Raw genomic sequence first — 21,847 nt, forward strand, 5'->3', positions numbered from 1 at the left:
CCAAGCTGGGCTTTCCCCAAGAGGATTCACTTTTACCTGCGCGGGGCTCACACCTACCTGTGCTCACCAGCCACCCTCTCCACTGACCACCACTGGTGACCTCCCTCGGGCACACCAGGCTTTGCAGCTGCTCTCAAGGCTTTGGCCCTGACCACTTCTTCTAGGCAAAAGGTTACAGGTCCAAGCTGCCTCTGTCTTTGCAGAGGTTACAAGTTAAATCTGCACTCGCGTGCCTTGAGCACTGGATAATCTAGGCTGATACACCCAGTGCATTCCTGAAGCTGTCATGCCCTGTCTGATGTGCTATCGACTGGATGAGCTGTTAAACAGAGACACTGTCTGCTACAGTCAGTTCTCTACAGTGACGCAGCAAATATTTCTCATCAATTTACCAGGCTGCTGCCTGGCTGAGAGGGTATGGGCTGTAAGGGGAGGCTAGAAAAATGCAGGAACAAAACCAAAGTTGCTGGAAAAGCTGACCAGGCCTGGCAGCATCTGTAAAGGTAAAAACAGAGTTAACGATTCGGGTCCGGTGATCCTTCCTCAGAACTGAAAAGCGCAGGTTGTTTTCTGTGGAGCAGCCGAGGCTCAGGGGAGACTCTAAAGCATCACTAAAACAAAGACCATTCGACTGTTGAATGTGGAGCTTGCTGTGTACAAATTGCCTATCACTTTTCCTACCTATTGTCAATAGTGTCTACAGTTTGAAACACTGTTGAAGGGTTAGCACTGCAGCCTCACAGCTCCAGAGACCCGGGTTCGATTCCAGCCTCGGGTAACTATCTGAGCAGAGTTTACACATTCTCCCCGTGTCTGTATGGGTCTCCTCCAGGTGCTCCAGTTTCCTCCCACACTCCAAAGATGTGCAGGCTAGGTGGATTGGCCATGCTAAATTGCCCGTAGTGTTCAGGGGTGTGTGGGTTATAGGGGGATGAGTCTGGGTGGGATGTTTCAAGGGCGGTGTGGACTTGTTGGGCCGAAGGGTCTGTTTCCACACTGTCGGGAATCTAATCTAAAGGAGGGACAGATAAGACAAGGAGCCCAAACCTGGTCATCTACCAGTCATTACTGGATAATTTAGATCACAGACCAAAATCTGGTTTCAAAGATCACATTCTATTTTGGTTTAACAAGATGGTCTTTTACTGGAACAGGCAATATTACAGATGTGGGTTTAACTAGAAAACTGAAGTTCATTGTGCATAATACAGTAAAACAAAGTGGAATGAACTAAACCTTTAAATAAAACACATGTTTAAAGATTTTAGAACACTCAGTAAAAGATTTTGACCATCAACCCTGTCTATGCATCTCATAATTTTATAGACTTCTATCAAACCTTTCCCTAGCCTCTGCCACTCCACAGAAGACAATCTGTGCTTTTCAGTTCTGAGGAAGGGTCACCGGACCCGAAACGTTCCTTCACAGATGCTGCCAGACCTGCTGAACTTTTCCAGCAACTTTGTTTTTGTTCCTATGTTTTTCTAAACTCTCCTTATAGCCCATACCCTCTCACCCAGGCAGCATCCTGGTAGACCTCTTCTGCACCCTGTCCAAAGCCTCCCCATCCTTCCTGTGAGAATCTGATAGTTTCTTCCATTGTAGAGACATTTGGATAAGTGCATGAAAAGGAAATGTTTGGAGGAATATAGGCCAAGCGCAGACAGTTGGGACCTGTTTAGTTTGGGATTAAGTTCAGTGTGGACTGCTTGAACCGAAGGGACTGTTTCCATGTTTCCATCTATGATTCTATGATATAACTGAGCGTATGATATAACTCAGCTTCAGCCCATTCGCAGTATTAACCAAATACCTCTGGTCTGTGAGTTTAAAACTAAACTCATGTTGATGTAAGATAATAAAATGTGAGGCTGGATGAACACAGCAGGCCGAGCAGCATCTCAGGAGCACAAAAGCTGACGTTTCGGGCCTAGACCCTTCATCAGAGAGGGGGATGGGGAGAGGGAACTGGAATAAATAGGGAGAGAGGGGGAGGTGGACCGAAGATGGAGAGTAAAGAAGATAGGTGGAGAGGGTGTAGGTGGGGAGGTAGGGAGGGGATAGGTCAGTCCAGGGAAGACGGACAGGTCAAGGAGGTGGGATGGGGTTAGTAGGTAGCTGGGGGTGCGGCTTGGGGTGGGAGGAAGGGATGGGTGAGAGGAAGAACCGGTTAGGGAGGCAGAGACAGGTTGGACTCGTTTTGGGATGCAGTGGGAGGGGGGGAAGAGCTGGGCTGGTTGTGTGGTGCAGTGGGGGGAGGGGACGAACTGGGCTGGTTTAGGGATGCAGTAGGGGAAGGGGAGATTTTGAAACTGGTGAAGTCCACATTGATACCATATGGCTGCAGGGTTCCCAGGCGGAATATGAGTTGCTGTTCCTGCAACCTTCGGGTGGCATCATTGTGGCACTGCAGGAGGCCCATGATGGACATGTCATCTAACCCTAACCCTAACCCTAACCCTAACCTCTCTCCCTATTTATTCCAGTTCCCTCTCCCCATCCCCCTCTCTGATGAAGGGTCTAGGCCCGAAACGTCAGCTTTTGTGCTCCTGAGATGCTGCTTGGCCTGCTGTGTTCATCCAGCCTCACATTTTATTATCTTGGAATTCTCCAGCATCTGCAGTTCCCATTATCTCATGTTGATGTAACTTTTTTTTAAAATCCTAAACTACCTCCGTTTCTCAGAGCAAATTGCTTTAACCATCCAGCTTATACAAAGCTGCCCAACCAAAACCAACAGAATTTTTTCTCTCTCAAACAATATCAATTCAAAGAGCTTCTATCTGAAAACCCTATTTACTTTTTCACTTGAAACTCTGCCAATGTAAATAAAACTTCATTACTCTCCAAGACATCTGTCCCTCATACTGTGTGTTAAAAGAAATCGCCACAGCTATGAATATTCACCAAAATTAAAATCAATGCCTTCAAGATAGTAACAAAAGAAGTCAGAATAGATAAATACTTTCATTGGTTGGAGATTCTAGAACCAGAAAGCTCAGCCTAAAAATTAGAGCCAGACCATTCAAGAGAGAAGTTGGGAAGCACTTGGGGGGAAATGATGATATAATCTCTGGACTGTTAACCGAGAGACGCAGAAAACGTTCTGAGGACCCCACATTCGAATCCTACCACGGCAGATGATGAAATTTGAATTCAATTTTAAAAATCTGGAATTAAAAGTCTAATGATAACCATAAATCAATCATCAATTGTCAAGGGGTAAAACCCATCTGACTCACTCATGCCCTTTAGGGAAGGAAACTGCCAACCTTACCTGGTCTGGCCTACATGTGACTCCAGACCAAGAGCAATGTGATGACTCTTAACTGCCCTCTAAGCAATTAGAGATGGGCAATAAATGCTGCCTGGACAGTGACATTCTCATCCTGTTAATGAATAAAGAAAACAAAATGGAACTGAGGCACATGATCAATCATTATCTCGAGAGATTGAGTGGCCTACTTCTGCTACTGTATTCGAGTGTTCCTACTTTGTACTTTTGTGGCTGTAGTGAGTTTAGGGTAAGGAAATATTTCACTGATTCTCTGCTATCTTGCTTCTTTGTGTTGTTTTCATTTGAGATTATTTGATTTATTGTCACATGTGCCGAGATAGGATCAAGGTGAACCCTAACGCTTTCTATAGGTATATAAGGAATAAAAGAATGACGAAAGTAAGATTAGGGCCAATCAAGGACAGTAGTGGGAAGTTGTGTGTGGAGTCAGAGGAGATAGGGGAAGCGCGAAATGAATATTTTTCAACAGTATTCACTCTAGAAAACGACAATGTTGTCAAGGACAGTACTGAGATACAGGCTACTAGAGTAGGTGGGATTGAGGTTCACAAGGAAGAGGTACTAGAAATCCTACAGAGGGTGAAGATAGATAAGACCCCTGGGCCAGATGGAATTTATCCTAGGATCCTCTGGGAAGCCAGGGAGGAGATTGCCGAGCCTTTAGCATTGATCTTTAACACATCATTGTCTACAGAACTAGTGCCAGACGACTGGAGGATAGCAAATGTGGTTCCCCTGTTCAAGAAGGGGAGTAGAGACAACCCTGGTAATTATAGACCAGTGAGCCTTACCTCAGTTGTTGGTAAAGTGTTGGAAAAGGTTATAAGAGATAGGATTTATAATCATCTAGAAAAGAATAAATTGATTAGGGATAGTCAGCACGGTTTTGTGAAGGGAAGGTCATGCCTCACAAACCTTATTGAGTTCTTTGAGAAGGTGACCAAACAGGTCGATGAGAGTAAACCGGTTGATGTGGTGTATATGGATTTCAGCAAGGCGTTCGATAAGGTTCCCCGCAGTAGGCTATTGTACAAAATGCAGAGGAATGGGATTGTGGGAGATATAGCAGTTTGGATCGGAAATTGGCTTGCTGAAAGAAGACAGAGGGTGGTAGTTGATGAGAAATGTTCATCCTGGAGACCAGTTACTAGTGGTGTACCGCAGGGGTCGGTGTTGGGTCCATTGCTGTTTATCATTTTTATAAATGACCTGGATGAGGGCGTAGAAGGATGGGTTAGTAAATTTGCAGACGACACTAAGGTCGGTGGAGTTGTGGATAGTGACGAAGGATGCTGGAGGTTACAGAGAGACATAGATAAGCTGCAGAGCTGGGCTGAGCGGTGGCAAATGGAGTTTAATGCAGACAAGTATGAGGTGATGCACAGGAGTAATCGGAAGACAAAGTACAGGGCTAATGGTAAGACTCTTGGTAGTGTAGATGAGCAGAGAGATCTCAGTGTCCATGTACACAGATCCTTGAAAGTTGCCACCCAGGTTGACAGGGCTGTTAAGAAGGCATACAGTGTTTTAGTTTTTATTAATAGAGGAATCGAGTTCCGGAACCAAGAGATTATGCTGCAGCTGTACAAAACTCTGGTGTGGCCGCACTTGGATTATTGCGTACAGTTCTGGTCACTGCATTATAAGAAGGATGTGGAAGCTTTGGAAAGGGAGCAGAGGAGATTTACTAGGATGTTGCATGGTATGGAGGGAAGGTCTTATGAGGAAAGGCTGAGGGACTTGAGGCTGTTTTCGTTAGAGAGAAGAAGGTTGAGAGGTGACTTAATTGAGACATATAAAATAATCAGAGGGTTAGATAAGGTGGATAAGGAGATCCTTTTTCCTAGGATGGTGACAACGAACATGAGGGGGCATAGCTTTAAATTGAGGGGTGAAAGATATAGGACAGATGTCAGAGGTAGTTTCTTTACTCAGAGAGTAGTAAGGGAATGGAACGCTTTGCCTGCAACGGTAGTAAATTCGCCAACTTTAGGTACATTTAAGTCGTCATTGGATAAGCATATGGACGTACATGGAATAGTGTAGGTGAGATGGGCTTTAGATCGGTATGACAGGTTGGCACAACATCGAGGGCCGAAGGGCCTGTACTGTGCTGTAATGTTCTATGTTCTATGTTGTGAAAAGCATTGTTTTGCGTGCTAACCAGGCAAATTGTACCTTAAATAGTTACATCAGGGTAATAGAACAGAATGCAGAATATTGTGTTACAGCTACAGAGAAGTTGCAAGGAAAGATCATCTCTAATATATGAGAGGTTGGTTCATAACTCTGACAAAAGTGGGGAAGAGGCTGTACTTAAATCTGCTGGTTATCTTTTGTGTTGAAACTTTTGTAACTTGTGCCCGATGGAAGTGGGTGGAAGGATGTATAACCGGTGTTCAAGGGGTTTTTGGAACTGCTTTCCCAAGGTAGCGGGCAGTGTAGATTTATTTTGCTTTATTCATTCACGGGATGTGGGCATCGCTGGCTAGGTAGCATTTATTATCCATCCCTTATTGCCCAGAGTGCAGTTAAGTGTCAACCAAGTTGGTAGAGTCAGTGGAAGGAAGGCTGGTTTTCATGATGGACTGGTTGCTTTGACATCTGTCTGATTTCTTACAATTATTTTTGGATGTAAAAAGATGACAAGATTTGTTGAATTAATTTTCAGAACTGGTCTTAGGATGTGGTCTTGGTTCAATATGCACATGCATCCATTAAGTACACAAGCAAAATGTTGCAGTTACTGGAATGAAAAATGTTCAAAGATCTAGCAGCATCTATGGAAAAAGAAACAGGGGCCTGAAGTATACACTGTCACATCAGGAACAGAGAATCAGGAAACATGCAAGCCTCATAAACCTAACTCAGCAGAAAGTGCTTTTGTTTTGGAGAGTTGTGAGTTAATGGGAGCTAGGCCGTTCACACTACAGGCACCCATAGGCTGAGAGAAGGCCAGCTGTGTGAAAATTTGGACTTGCTGCTCAGTTACATTGGCCCGTCTATAAAGAAAAGATCGAGGCAAGATGCAGCCCTCTAGCTCGCACCTCCCCACACCCACTCACCCATCCTACACATTCCTATCCACCCCCGTTAGGCTCCTCATACATCTTATGCCATGTTATGCCCCTCTGCACATCGTTCCAATGGCCCTCTTCATGCCAACCTATGCCTCTCTACCCACCTTTATAACTCCCATTCCAATTTAGCACCAGTTCATGCCAACTCTGTTCCCCCACCCATCATCCTTTAGTTTTACACCCCTTAACGGCAATGCCAACCATCGGCATATCTCAAGACTGAAGCCCAAACAAACGGACCAACAGGTTCAAGGACAGCTTCCTTGCTTTTTGTGTGCCTTCTTTCCAGCTGTAACTTTGTATTCCTCGCTCTGTCCTATCACCCTCTGGTATTTGAATGGTTTGATTTGCCTGTGCTGCACTCAAAGCAAAACTTTTCACGATATCTTCGTGCATGTGACAATAATAAAGCCAGCCAAATCAAAGAGATAAAATAAAATCAAGTTTTAAGTGTTGGTTGTTGACTTTACTGTGTAAAAAACTGCAAATTTTATGTTTTTACATTTTAGAAGTTAAGAACCTAAACATTATGAGAAAAACACACACATCAAAGCTTTGCATCTTGCTCTTGTCAGGACTGAGATGCAAGAAAACCAATTTTGAGAAAGGGAATAACAATTTATACAGCCATACCAAGAGAGCCTAGAGCTGTGATTGTTTGGCCAACCATGGTTTTGATTGTCAGATTATATTAAACTTTGTTGGAACAGAAAATTAGCTCAAGGACAAGCAGGTCAGAGTGGGACTGGCAGACCAAATTTAAATTAAAGCCACTGCCATTTCCATTCACCCTCACCCTTGCCTTCCTGCTTTTACCTACAAAAAGTTGTCACACATTTTTTGCTGAGTGTACAGCCTTCAATCACAAGTGCAACTTTGAGATCTGTGCACAATATATTGATGATTGGTCAGCTGCCATTCAACCCAGTCTGTTCCAAACAAAAGCAGTCTGCATTTAGGTAACACCATTAATGTAATATGATACCCTGAGACATGTCAACAGAGCACTATCAAAGTAAACTTGACACTGAACTGCAAAAAGAGATAGTAGGACAGATGTTCAGAAGCTTGGTCGGTGTGTGGGACTGATTATAAACTCATTTCCAGGTGGAAAACAACCTGAAACAAAGGTGTCCATTCTGGTGACAATGCTATTGAAATACAAAGACATTTCCACCTTATTTGTGTAAACTTTGATGTGTTTTGAATCATCTGACTGTCACAAATGTAGATTTAGATTCACAGAGTCATACAGCATGGAAACAGACCCTTCGATCCAAGCAGTCCATACCAGCTATGTTCCCAAACTAAACTAATCCTATCTGCTTGCCTTGACTTATATCCCTTCAAACATTTCTTGTTCACATAATTATCTAAATACCCTTTAAACGTGGTGACTATACCTGCATCCATCACTTTCTCTGGAAGTTCATTCCATATATGAACCATCCTCTGTGTAACAGTATTGTCCCTCATGTCTTTTTTAAATCTTTCTCCTCTCACTTAAAAATATGCCTCCGAAACTTGAAATCCCCCCACTCTAGGGAAATAATATCTGCCCTTCGCTTTATCTGTGCCTGTCATGATTTTATAAGCCTTTATAAGGTCACTCCTCAACCTCCTAAGTTCCAGTGATAAACCTTCCAGTACATCAAGCTTTTCTTTATTATTCAAACCCTCCATTCCCTGCAACATCCTGGTAAATTTCTTCTGAACCCTCTCCAGCCTAATAATAACTTTCCTACAACAGGATGATCAGAAATGCAAACAGTACTCCAGAAGAGACCTCACCAACATACTGTATAACCTCAACGTGATGTCCCAACTCCTATACTCAAAAGCCTGAGTAATGATGGCAAGCATGCTAAATGTCTTTTTAACCACCCCTATCAATTTAAAAGAATTATGTACCTGAATCCCTAGGGCTGCCTGTTCTACAACACTACCCAAGGTCCTACTTTTAATTGTATAAATCTTGCCCTTGTTTGTTTTACCAAAACGCTACTTCGTATTTATCCAAATTAAGCTCTTCCGGACAGTGACAATTTGATCAGGATTTATACTCCCCAAATGTACGATTCCTCAGCTCCCAATTAATTTTCAAACCCACTCTGAATGGCAGAGAATAAAAGTAAACAGCCAGAATAAAATGATTGAAGTTCAGTCCTCAAACATATAGAACATAGAACATAGAACAATACAGCGCAGAACAGGCCCTTCGGCCCTCAATGTTGTGCCGACCTGTGAACTTATCTGAGCCCCTCCCCCTACACTATCCCATCATTATCTATATGCTTATCCAAGGACTGTTTAAATGCCCTCAATGTGGCTGAGTTAACTACATTGGCAGGCAGGGCGCTCCACACCCTTAGCACTCTCTGAGTAAAGAACCTACCTCTGACATATGTCTTAAATCTATCACCCCTCAATTTGTAGCTATGCCCCCTTGTACAAACTGAAGTCATCATCCTCGGAAAAAGACTCTCACCGTCCACCCTATCTAATTCTCTGATCAACTTGTATGTCTCTATTAAATCCCCTCTTAGCCTCCTTCTCTCCAATGAGAACAGACCCAAGTCCCTCAGCCTTTCTTCACAGAGCCTGCGCTCCAGACCAGCCAACATCCTGATAAATCTCCTCTGCACCTTTTCCACTGCTTCCATATCCTTCCTGTAATGGGGCGACCAGAACTGCACACAATATTCCAAGTGAGGCTGCACTAGCGTTTTGTACAGTTGCAGCATGACATCACGGCTCCGGAACTCAATCCCTCTACCAATAAAGCCTAACACACCATATGCCTTCTTAACAGCACTATCAACCTGGGTGGCAACTTTCAGGGATCTATGTACACGGACACCTCTGCACATCCACACTACCAAGAATCTTTCCATTGGCCTGGTATTCTGCCTTCCTATTATTCCTCCCAAAGTGAATCACCTCACATTTATCCGTATTAAACTCCATTTGCCACCTTTCAGCCCAATTCTGCAGTTTATCCAAGTCTCCCTGCAACCTGCAACATTCTTCCACACTGTCCACCACTCCACCGACTTTAGTGTCATCTGCAAACTTACTAACCCATTCACCAATGCCTGCGTCCAAGTCATTTATAAAAATGACAAACAGCAGTGGCCCCAAAACAGATCCTTGAGGCACACCACTAGAAACCGGACTGCAGCCTGAATATTTTCCATCAACCACCACTCATTGCCTTCTTACAGAAAACCAGTTTCTAATCCAAACTGCTAAATCTCCCTCAATCCCGTGCCTCTGTATTTTCTCCAATAGCCTACCATGTGGAACCTTATCAAAGGCTTACATTTTCCATCCAATTTAAGCTGCTACAGTGATCAGGGTAACAAAATTTCAAGTATAACTACAAATCAATAGATAGTCAAGGCATTGTGGCAAACCAAAATATAACATTTAGGTTTCTTGACCTCACTGGAATTTCCTCAAGTCTAGGAGGCAGTTGAGTAATCAAAGTGAAGCACATCAAGGCTTATTTGGGATTGGTGAGAAGAAGGAGAAATAAACAAAGTTATTCAGTCAGAAAGGCTCAGTCTCTTCCTACTTCAAAAGTTAGATCACAATGACATCCACAGATACTTGACAACGTATTGAATTGCTCATTGTCTACACAGGTGGGGATTAGATTACCAAACTGTGATCTCCAGATAACACTTTATAAATAAGGAATTACAAGAAAAAAAGGATGGAAGCCTGCCTTGCTTTCAAAATTTCAGTACTCGAGGTATCCTGTAAGTCAACTGTAGTTTCATCTAACATACCTGATTGGTGCAGATGTCTTGGTAGGCGGTATGTTATCCTGTTTAGTAATCTGTCTGATTTCAGAAAGGCGATGTCTCATGCAATTTGTCAACTGAATGTCCAAACGCCATATGAAAATGCAGCTGTCTCATATCTGTGTGTCCTGTGCAGAGGCAGGTATAGGGGAACATTGTGTGTGTGGGCCCAACGTCTGAGGTCATTTAAGGTCATTCCAAATTCTGCGGCCTGTGTCTTTATTTGCCTGAACCACCCCCAGGGGTGGTATTTAGGGGCGGCATGGTGGCACAGTGGTTAGCACAGCTGCTTCACTGCACCAGGGACCCAGGTTCAATTACAGCCTTGGGCGACTGTCTGTGCGGAGTTTGCACATTCTCCCCCTGCCTGCGTGGGTTTTCTCCAGGTGCTCAGGTTTCCTCCCACAGTCCAAAGATGTGCAGGCTAGGTGGTTGCCCATGCTAAATTGCCTGTAGTGTTCAGGGATATGTAGATTAGGTGGGTGAGAGGGAGATGGGTCAGTGTGCACTTCTCTCTCCATTTCAATACATTTATTTCACTGTACGATTTTATTGTTCCATCTCTGCGGCTATTTCCCAACCCTACACAGGGCAAATGAGCACAGAAGCAGGGCAGCCCTGTCTCTTAAACCAGCCTGTTTCTTTTTGCAGGAGGTACTGCTGAAACGAGCTGCTGACCTGGTTGAAGCCTTATATGGAATGCCACACAACAACCAGGTAGGTGACAGAAGAAGAATGCGTGGCCAGTGGCAATAGCACTCAGTCTTCTTGGAACAAAATCAGAGAACAGTACAGCACAGAAACAGTCCAGGAGACATGTCGAGTCAGCAGTGGTTCTTTCGAAGGACAATCTAGCTCATGCGACTCATAGCATCCCTACAGTGTGACAGGCTGTCCATTTGGCCCATCCAGTCCACACCAACCCTCTGAAGGCCATCCCACCCAGACCCACTCACCTATCCCATGCCTGCATTTACCACCACAAATCCACCTGGCCTGCACACCCCTGGAAACCATGGGCATTTTGGCATGGCCAATCCACCTGAGCTGCACGTTTTTGGACTTGGGGAAGGAAACTAGGACATCTGGATGAAACCCACACAGAATGTGCAAACTCCACATAGTCACCCAACGGTGGAATCAAACCTGGGTTCCTGGCTTTGTGAGGCAGCAGTGCTAATCACTGAGCACCATGTCTCACCATATTCCTCTGCTTTTTCCCATATTAGATTAGATTTCCTACAGTGTGGAAACAGACCCTTCAGTGCAAAAAGTCCACACTGCCCCTTGAAGCATCCCACCCAGACCCATCCCCCTATAACCCACACATCCCTGAACACTATGGACAATTGAACATGGCCGATCCACCTAGTCTGCACACCTTTGGACTTTGGGAGGAAACCGGAGCACCCGGAGGAAACCCATGCAGACACGTGGAGAATGTGCAGACTCCACACAGACAGACGCCCGAGGTTGGAATCGAACCCAGGTCCCTGGCGCTGTGAGGCTGCAGTGGTAACCACTGAGCCACTGTGCCGCCCCAATAGCTCTGGCATTATTTTTTTTTCCTTGTGGTATTTACTCAGTTGCCTTTTGCAAACCGCTTCTGAATTTGTATCCAATATCCATGTCAGGCAGAGCATTCCAACTCCCAATTTACCCGCATCCCAAAATCTGGAAAAAAAATCAAGATTTTAGTTTGACAGCCTTTACATGACTATTTGTGATATTTGGTGATAATGTGTTTGCAACATCTTCTTTGTGCCCATTATATCCACCCATTTAAGTTAGACAATTTTGTTTCTCCTCTAAAATAGCAGACAGAGATGTTTGCTCGCTGAAAGCCTCCACAAAAGACTTCTGTCCTTCTGTACTCTCATGGGAGGTCTATGCTTGATAATAAACTCAACCGAACGATGGATTTGCAATGACAGGAGTTCAGATAGAGTTGCAACCATTGTGACCTTCTCCCTCACTTTCTCAAAAACAGAGAAAATAGGAGCAGGAATCGGCCATTCAGTCCTTCGATCTGGCCTTGCTATTCAATATGATCATTGTCCAACTCAACCCTGTTCCTGATTACCCCCCCATAACTCATTGATCCTTTTAGCCCTAAGAACTGTATCTAACTCTTTTTTGAAAACTTTCAATATTTTGGCATCAACCAGTTTCTGTGGCAGAAAATTCCACAGGCTCTGGGTAAAGAAATTTCTCCTTGTCTCTGTCCTAAATGGGCTACCAAGTATTCCTAGACTGCAACCCCTGGTTTTGGAACCCCAGTCATCAGGAATATCCTTCCTGTCTTTACCCTGTCAGGATGTTATAGGGTTCTATCAGATCTCTCATTTCTCTAACCTGTGATAAATATAGTCATAACTGATCCAGTCTGTCTTTCTCCATATTTAAGCCTGGTATTCACTCGAGTACGGCCATTTGATCCAACTCCATGAGATTTATGTTTCACTCAGTCCAATAAAATAATTTCTCATTGCAAGTTCCAATAATGAGCCATCAGTGATCTTTCTCTCCAATGTTGACTGACTGATTGGAAGCTTCTGGCAACATTCTGTCTCTTCATCAAACCTTGTTGTGTTTTACCTACTTCCCCTCTTACCCTCACCCAGGAGATTATCCTGAAACGAGCGGCAGATATCGCTGAAGCTCTTTACAGCGTCCCCAGGAGCCACAACCAACTTCCTTCGCTTGCCAATACATCAGGCCACTCGGCGATGATGGGCGTGAACTCTTTTAGCAGCCAGCTGGCGGTCAACGTGTCAGAGACATCGCAGGCCAATGACCAAGGTTTGTCACAGTACCTCTCATTCTTCTTTGGGAAAGTCAGAAAGTCGAAGGGTCAGGGTTCAAATTTCATGACACCATGCATTTGAAAACAGGAGGAAAGGAAATGAGGCAAGTCAAGAACAGAAAATGAGGACAGCCAGTTTTTTTTTGTAAATTCATTCGCGGGACGAGGGTGTCACTGGCTAGGCCAGCTTTATTGCCCAGAGGATAGTTGAGAGGCAACCATTGCTGTGGGTCTGGAGTCACATGCAGACCAGACCAGGTAAGGATGGCAGTTTTCTTCCCTAATGACATTAGTGAACCAGATGGGTGCTTCCCCCTACAGTTGACAATGGATTCATGGTCATCATTAGACTCCTAATTCCAGATTTTTACTGAATATCAAATTCCACCAGCTACCATGGCAGGATTCAAACCCAAGTCCCCAGAACATTAGCTGGGTCTCTGGATTAACAGATCAGCAATAGTACCAGTAGGCCATCACCTCCCCTGTTGTTGGTTTAACTCAGGACTCTGACCCCAAAGCAGAAGTGTCCCTCAGGGATGTTAAGAGTAACCCTCCTTCCACACCTATTGCTGTCTCAGTGAAATCAGAGAAGCACTCAATTGAAAATGAGTAAAATTTTCCAAGTTCCATTTCCCACCTCCCCACCTGATATCCACAACCAAGGGTAGGCAGTTAGATCCTTAAGAAGGGCTTGCATTTCTTTAGATATTATCTCCATCTTGCCAAGCTTCCTAACGGGAGTCAAACCACAGGCAGCTTCTCTGGGGCACCACCGTGTGTGGTTGATCCTGAAATGAAACTAGCTCCCTCTTCAACTCTTGTCCACTGAGAGGCATGGATAGAGTCGACAGCGAGAGACTTTTCCCCAGGGCAGGATTGACTGCCACGAGGGGTCATAGTTTTAAGGCGTTCGGAGGAAGGTATAGAGGAGACGTCAGAGGGAGGTTCTTCACCCAGAGAGTTGTGAGCACATGGAATAGTTTACCAGTGGTAGTCGTGGAAGCGGAGTCGTTAGTGACATTTAAGCGACTGCTGGACATGCACATGGACAGCAGTGAATTGAGGGGAATGTAGGTTAGGTTATTTTATTTTTGGATTAGAATTATTCCATTGCACAACCTCGTGGGCCGAAGGGGCCTGTACTGTGCTGTACTTTTCTGTGTTCTATGTTCTATAACTGCCCACTTAATTCTCAAAGTTGCCTGTGTTGAGGCAAGAGGATCAATTATTTTTAGAAGAAGGAAGATTTGCATTTCCATGGCACCTTTCATCACCTCATGATGGTTTCTCAACTTGTCTGAAGTATTGTCACCATCGTCATGTAGGAAATACGGCGGCCGTTGTGTTTCACACAGCAAGATCCCATAAACAGCAATGCGATCATAGCCAAGATAATTAGTTTTGTTTGGTGGAACAAATATTGGTGGCTCAACCAGAGGACACATAGAGTAGGGTGGAGGTGGGAGTTTGATGTAATTCTGTCACTGGAGAGGAATCTCTAACAGTGAGTGTTCTGAGGCTCATTATGGGTTCTTAGTGGAGAGTTCTGCCCAGTCATGCGATAGGGTTAGTGTTAGGGTTACGGTTAGGACCAGAGTTATTATGTGCCATCAGGAATTTAGAGCAATAAAGAGTGACTTCCTAGAGAAAAAGAGAGTGTGATCACAGTATGAAAATGTTTAGTAGGGCAAATGCTGAGACGCTGGTTGGAAAATTTTGAATGAGTGTCACAATATAATGATTCAGGGCAGCAAAGTGGCTCAGTGGTTAGCAATGCTTCCTCACAGTGCCAGGGATCTGGGTTCAATTCCACCCTTGGGTGACTGTGTTGAGTTTGCATGTTGTCCCTGTGTCTATGTGAGTTTCCTGCCGGCGCTCCAGTCCAAAAATGTGCAGGCTAAATTGTCCACAGTGTTCAGTGATGTGTAGAATAGGTGGGTTATAGGGGTATGGGTCTGGGTGGGATGCTCTGAGGGGCAGTGCAGACTGGTTCGGCCGAAGGTCCTGTTTCCACACTGTAGGGTTTTTATGATAAGGGCGTCGACCATTTACTACAGATACTTGAGATTGTTAAGACATTTGGAGTTAAAGGAAGGAGAATGGGAATTGCATGGGAAGATGGAGGTGAGATTGAGTTTGAGCCATGAAAATAAATGGCAGAACAGGATCAAGGGGTTGCACAGTCAACTCCTGTTAATATTCTGGAGGGTTGGTTGACTCAGTTGACTGGCTAGCTGCTTTATGATGCAAAGTGACACCAACAGATCTAGGTTCAAATCCCCCCACTGACTGAGGTTCCCATGATGGCCCCACTTCTTAATCTTGTCCCTCTCCTGATGTATGACGACCCTCAGATTAAACTACCACCAGTCATCTCTCTTTCTAATGGCAGAGCAGACCTCTGGGACTGTGGAATTCTTTGTTAAATCATTCATTTGATGAGGGAGCAGCCGGCTCGGCCAGCATTTATTGCCCATCTCAGAGAACTGCTCATAATTTTGAGAAGATCTGTAGCTCAGAGTTGTGGATGAGGTTGTAGACTTGCTCGCCAAGCTGATGGGTTTGATTGCAGACGTTTTGTAACCCTGCTCGGTAACATCGTCAATCAAACACACTGGCTCAGCGAGCAAGTCTACAACCTCAACTGCTAGGTGTCAACCACATTGCTGTGGGTCTGGAGTCACATGTTGACCAGACCAGGTAAGGGCATAAGTGAACCAGATGGGCTTTTTTTCTGGCAATCAGCAATGGATTCATGGTCATCATTCGACTCTTAATTCCAGATATTTTACTGAATTCAAATTTCACCATTTGCCGTGGTGGGATTCAAATGGCCAGGCCTTCCCCCTTTCACTTTTACTGATGTTTATATTCAGCTGAGAGAGATGACAGGGCCTGGGACTAATATCTCATCCAAAAGTTGGTGCCTCAGACAGTGCAGTGCTCCTTCAGTCCTGCACTGGATCTTTTGACACTCTGTGCTTGCATCCTCATCAAGGCGGTCCATTAAGTAAAGATTAACTTATGACTAATGTGGGGGCATACAACAGAATTGCAGGGTTTTACTCATTACCATTAGAGACGTGGATGTGTTCATTACAAGTTTATGGGGGATGCTGGGGGAGAAGGGAATATTTGACCAAGCTATTGTGATTTCTAAGAATAAACCCAGGAATAAATGATAACCTGCTGTGGGACTTCACAACCCTCTCCGTCAGAGCAAAAGGATTGTCACCTTTTTGATAGGGAAGGGTAAATGATGGGGCGTGGCGTGCAGTTTTATGCTGAACTTTGTCACAGATCATTGTGACAATCGTATTAACGGTGCATTGCTAACTTAGACCGCCCTTCAATTTGCATTCTCCATCATGGCCTAGCCTGATGGAGATTGGCAAAATAAACAATAATTATTCTGACGTGAGACCCTGAGCCTCTATCGCTCAGGTTTTGTGTCTGACATCTCAAAGGGGGAAAGTGAGAAATCTGTCTTTGAGACGAGGTAACAGAAAATAAATTGGAACAATTTGTGCCGTCTCGACCAGCATAAAGTGGCATTTTGATACATAACGGAGAAACGTGCCATCACTATGGTCTTCTCATATTGCTGGTTGCTTCAGCCTCTCCAGCCTTAAAGCAATGTGTTTCTGGTGCTGCTGGAGATGAGGTGCTGCAGGCGCGGATCCCACATGCTCACAGGCAGCAGAGTGCCTCTTGAAAGATCCCGTTTGCTTCTCAGCAGCTATCCTGCTAATTGCAGGGTGTGTGCTCTTGTAACTGTGGCCAACTAAAGGATCCTGGGTGGTCGGACCTGGATGAAACAAGGCCTAATCGAGAGGATGGCATGTCCTCACAACTACCACGTGCAATCAGAGAGACACAGAGACAGGAGGGATGGTGTGTGAGTGTGTGTGAGAGAGAGACAGGGAAAGAGGGAGAGGGAGGGACTGTGAGAGAGAGAGAGGGAGAGCCTTACCTTCTATAAGCAAAGCCAGGAAGGCCCAGAGATCAGTGAGTGCCAACCAGAAGCAGAGCTATGGCTCTGATAGTGGCAGTTACCCACCCCCCACCCACCCCCACACCCTGCCTTCCTTGACCCTCCCCTTCCCAGTTTTGCCGACCTCCCCACTGGGAAAGGAAAATGCTGTTTTCCAACCATGGAATTTTCCCAAGCATTGAATGTGCTCTCCCTTAACCTGAAGTGATCGCTTGTTACAACTCTGCAGACATGCATGCCACCTCCCCGACCCCCGCCGTCTCCCACCCAATTAATTTCCATACGTGGCTTGGACACCACTACATTAGAGGGTGATTAGAGTTAATGGAGAATACTCCACTGAGATGAGCAACAAAGTCCACAATAACAAAGAATCAGGCTATTCAGCCCAACACATCCACAGGAGCATTGGAACAGGAGTAGGCCATTCATACTCTTGAGGTAGTTCTGCTATTCAACCAGATCATGGCTGATCTGTAGCCTAACTCCATATACCTGCTTTTGGTTCATGTCCCTTAAAACCTTTGTTTAACAAAAAAAAACTGTGCAGCTCAAATTTAAAATGAACAAATGATCCAGCAATTTATGGAAGAGAGTTCCAAACATCTGCCATTCTTTATATTTGGAAGTGCTTCCTCAGTCTATGCCGATAGATCTACTGTGTACAGTTCTGGTCGCCACATTACCAAAAGGATGTGGATGCTTTGGAGAGGGTTCCGAGGGGGTTCACCAGGATGTTGCCTGGTATGGAGGGCACTAGCTATGAAGAGAGATTGAGTAGATTAGGATTATTTACATTAGAAAGACAGAGATTGAGGGGGGACCTGATTGAGGTCTACAAAATCATGAGAGATATAGACAGGGTGGATAGCAAGAAACTTTTCTCCAGAGTGGGGGACTCAATTACTAGGGGTCATGAGTTCAAGGTGAGAGGGGAAAAGTTTAAGGGACTTATGCGTGGAACGTTCTTTACACAGAGGGTGGTGGATGCCTGGAACACATTGCCAGCAGAGATGGTAGAGGCGGGCACGATAGCATCATTTAAGATGTATCTAGACAGATACATGAATGGGCAGGGAGTAGAGGGATCCTTGGAAAATAGGTGACAGGTTTAGATGGGGGAATTGGATCAGCGCAGGCTTGGAGGGCCGAGGGACCTGTTCCTGTGCTTTAATTTTCTTTGCTCTTCCTTTCTTTGTTTAAACTCCACACTGGCATCCTCCCACCCTGCTTACCCACTTTGTTTCATTCTGTTAGCATACCATTCTATTTCTTCCCCTCAAATACATTTATGTTATTCAGCATGTTAGCTACTTATTTTGGCAGTGAGTTCCATACTCTAACCATGTCGGATGCCTATGTTTTTCTCATTCACTTGTGGGACGTGGGCGTGGCTGGCTGGCTGGCCAGCACTTATTACCCATCCCAAGTTGCCCTTGAAAATGTTGTTGTCAGCTGCAGTTTTGATCTCCTTTTCTAAAGAAGGATGCACTTGCTCTCAAGGGAGTGCACGCAGATTCTGGGGATGGTGGGTCTGATGTATGAGGAGAGATTGACTAGGTTAGGATTGTTTTCACTGGAGTTCAGATGAATGAGGGGGATGTCATAGAAACTTGTACAATTCTAACAGGATTAGACAGGGTAGATGCAGGGAGGGTGTTCCTGATGGTGGGTGTGTTCAGAACCAGGCGTCAGACAATTTAATATGAGATAAGACGATATTTCTTTACCCAAAGATGGTAAATCTGTGGAATTCATTACCATAAGAAGTAGTTGATGCTAAAACATTGAATGTATTCAAGAAGCAACTAGATATAGCCCTTGGGGTGAATGGGATCAAAGGTTATGGGAAGAAAGCAGGATTAGGCTGCTGAGTTGGACAATCAGCCATGATTGCGATGAATGATGGAGCAGGGTTGAAGGGCCGAATGGCCTCCTCCTGTTCCTATCTTCTGTGTTTCTTTGTTTCTATGAACCACTGCAGTCTATGTGTTGCATGTAGCCCCACAATGCCCTTAAGGAGGGAATTCCAGGATTTTGACCCAACAACAGTGAAGGAGAGGTGATATATTCACAAGTCAGAATGGTTAGTGGCTTGGAGGGGATCTTGCAGGTGGTGACGTTCACATGTATCTGCTGCCCTTGTCCTTCTAGATGGAAGTGGTCATGGGTTTGGAAGGTGCTGTTTAAGGATCTTTGGTGAATTTCTGCAGTGCATCTTGTAGGTAGCACACACTGCTACGACTGAATGTCGGTGAGGTAAGGATTGGATGCTTGTGGATGTGGTACCAATCGAGCGAGTTGCTTTGTCCTGTATGGGATTGAGTTTCTTGAATGTTGTTGGGGCTTCACCCATCCATGCAAGTTGTCCACACCCCTTCTGAATGCCCATTAGATTTGCTTGTGCCTACATTGTATTTATGATCATAGTTTTGGACTTACCTTCCACATACTTGTCCTTGGCTGGTAACACCTTCTACACATCTATTGTATCAAACCCCTTCAAAATGTTTGAAGTCTCCCTCAGATGCAGTCTTTGTCTTTCCTTACCAAAGAGTCCCAGCACCCCACAGTTCTACTTTTGCTCATTTTGCTCCCCGTCTTCCCAGGAATTTGTGTTTGAATTGTGTAGGTGGACTTTGATTAGAAGTCATAGACACCACATTGAGAAATTCATCCACTCTCATTGGGGTATTGTCAGAATTAGACTGACCCAAACACTGAACAATGTGCCCGATAATAAAGAAAATCACACGGTTACACAAATTGCTGATGTAAATCTGTTGTGATCTGAAAACTTATGTTTATGGCAGAACAATGCATTGACAAGTGCCTGTTACTGCCTGGAATTCAATGCCAGGTATCTATTACTCGATGTAGTTCATTCCCAAATATCCATTACTCTGAGCATAATCCAAGGGATTCGTTACACTTGGCTTACCTTCAGATTTTCCGGTCTTTTTTTCATTGTTACGATTTGGGGAAGTGATGGCCTAACGATATAACTGTTCCATAGAATCCTGGCAGTGCAGAAACAGGCCCTTCGGCCTAACCAGTTTACACCGACCCTCAGAGCATCTCACCCAAACCCATCCCCATCTCACCCACCTAAATCTAACACATCCCTGAACACTCCAATCCACCTAACCTCTGCATCTGGGACTGTGGGACGAAACGCAGACACGGGGAAAATGTACAAACCCCACACAGACAGTTGCCTGAGGGTGGAATCCAACCTGGGCCCCCAGCGCTGTGAGGTAGCAGTGCTAACTACTAAACCGCTGTGTGGCCCAAATGGACTGTTAAACCAGAGAGCCAGATAATGTTCTTGGGACCTGGGTTCAAATCTAACTGTGGCAGAAGGTAGAATTTGAATTCAATACAAATCTGGAGTTACGAGTCTGATGATGATTATGAATCCATCGCCATTTGTTGGTGAAAAACCCATCTGGTTCACTAGGGAAGGAAACTGCCATCCTTACCATGTCTGGCCTACATGACTCACAGCAATGTAATTGAACATAGAACATAGAACAATACAGCACAGTTCCAGCCCTTCGGCCCACGATGTTGTGCCAAACTTTTACGCTAATCCTAAAGTCTATCTAACCTCCACCCCTATCTTATGCTATCATCCATATGCCTGTCTAATAGCCGCTTAAATGTCCCTAATGAGGCTGACTCCACTACCCTCTCCGGCAATGCATTCCACGCCCCTACCGCTCTCTGAGTAAAGAACCTACCTCTGATGTCCCCCCTATATCTACCTCCACTCACTTTAAAACTATGACCCCTTGTAAAGGCTACCTCCACCTGAAGAGAAAGCCTCTGGCTGTCCACTCTATCTATACTTCTGATCATTTTGTACACCTCTATCAAGTCACCTCTCATCCTTTGTCGTTCTAACGAGAAAAGCCCTAGCTCTCTCAACCTTTCCTCGTAAGACCTTCCCTCCATTCCAGGCAACATCCTGGTAAATCTCTGCTGCACCTTTTCCAACACTTCTACATCTTTCCTGTAATGAGGCGACCAGAACTGGACACAATACTCCAAATGTGGCCGAACCTGGCTTTTGTATAGCTGGAGCATAACTTCACGGCTCTTGAATTTAATCCCTCTATTGAAAGCTAACACACCGTAATCCTTCTTAACAACTCTATCCACCTGGGTGGCAGCTTTCAGGGAACTGTGAACATGAACCCCAAGATCCCTCTGCTCCTCCACACTGCCAAGAATCTTTCCGTTAACCTAATTGACTCTTAACTCTCCTCTGGATGGGCAATAAATGCTGCTGTAGCCAGTGATGCTGTCATCCTGTGAAAGAATGAAAACAATTACACACTCGAGTGAGAGCAGAGTGTGTGAAATCTGATTTGGCATTGCACTGCGTTCTGAGGGAGTGCTGCACTATCGAAGGTGCCATCTTTCAACAGGAGACGTTAAAGCTCTGTCCTTCCTGCTCTCTTTGAGTCGATGTAGAAGATCCCAGAGCACTATTTTCTGGACGTGTATGCGTTTCTTTCAGTGTTCTGTCCACTATTTACCCCTCAAAATCCTGTTGCATATTTAAACCCCCCCCAAAAAAATGAGGATCATCTGGTCAATATTGCTGTGTGAATATTAATAGTCATAGTATTTTTACAATAAACCAAAACAAAAACCCGTTGGTCTAGATCAAAAAATAATACAACACAGGAACAGGCCCTTCGGCCCTCCAAGCCTATGCTGATACATTTTGCCCTTCCATACTAAAACTGCCTTCACTTGCAGGATCCGTATTCCTCTGTTCCCTTCCTATTCATGTATTCGTCCAGGTGTTTTCTGGATACTGCTCTTGTGTCTGCTTCCACCACCTCC

At 44.7% G+C, this 21,847-nt stretch overlaps 1 protein-coding gene across 5 annotated transcripts in view; it reads left to right on the plus strand.

Annotated features, from left to right (window-relative positions):
* LOC125455782 (transcription factor COE3-like) overlaps nt 1-21,847 on the plus strand; it is a 461,569-nt gene that overhangs the window by 417,958 nt on the left and 21,764 nt on the right. For all 5 annotated transcript variants that reach the window (XM_048538221.2, XM_048538241.2, XM_048538249.2 and 2 more), the window contains exons 12-13: nt 10,839-10,904; nt 12,812-12,989. In XM_048538221.2, coding sequence (XP_048394178.1) covers nt 10,839-10,904; nt 12,812-12,989 — 244 coding nt within the window. The remainder of the gene's footprint in view (nt 1-10,838; nt 10,905-12,811; nt 12,990-21,847) is intronic.

Source organism: Stegostoma tigrinum, chromosome 1 (genome assembly GCF_030684315.1).
Source record: "Stegostoma tigrinum isolate sSteTig4 chromosome 1, sSteTig4.hap1, whole genome shotgun sequence".
Lineage (NCBI taxonomy): Eukaryota > Metazoa > Chordata > Chondrichthyes > Orectolobiformes > Stegostomatidae > Stegostoma > Stegostoma tigrinum.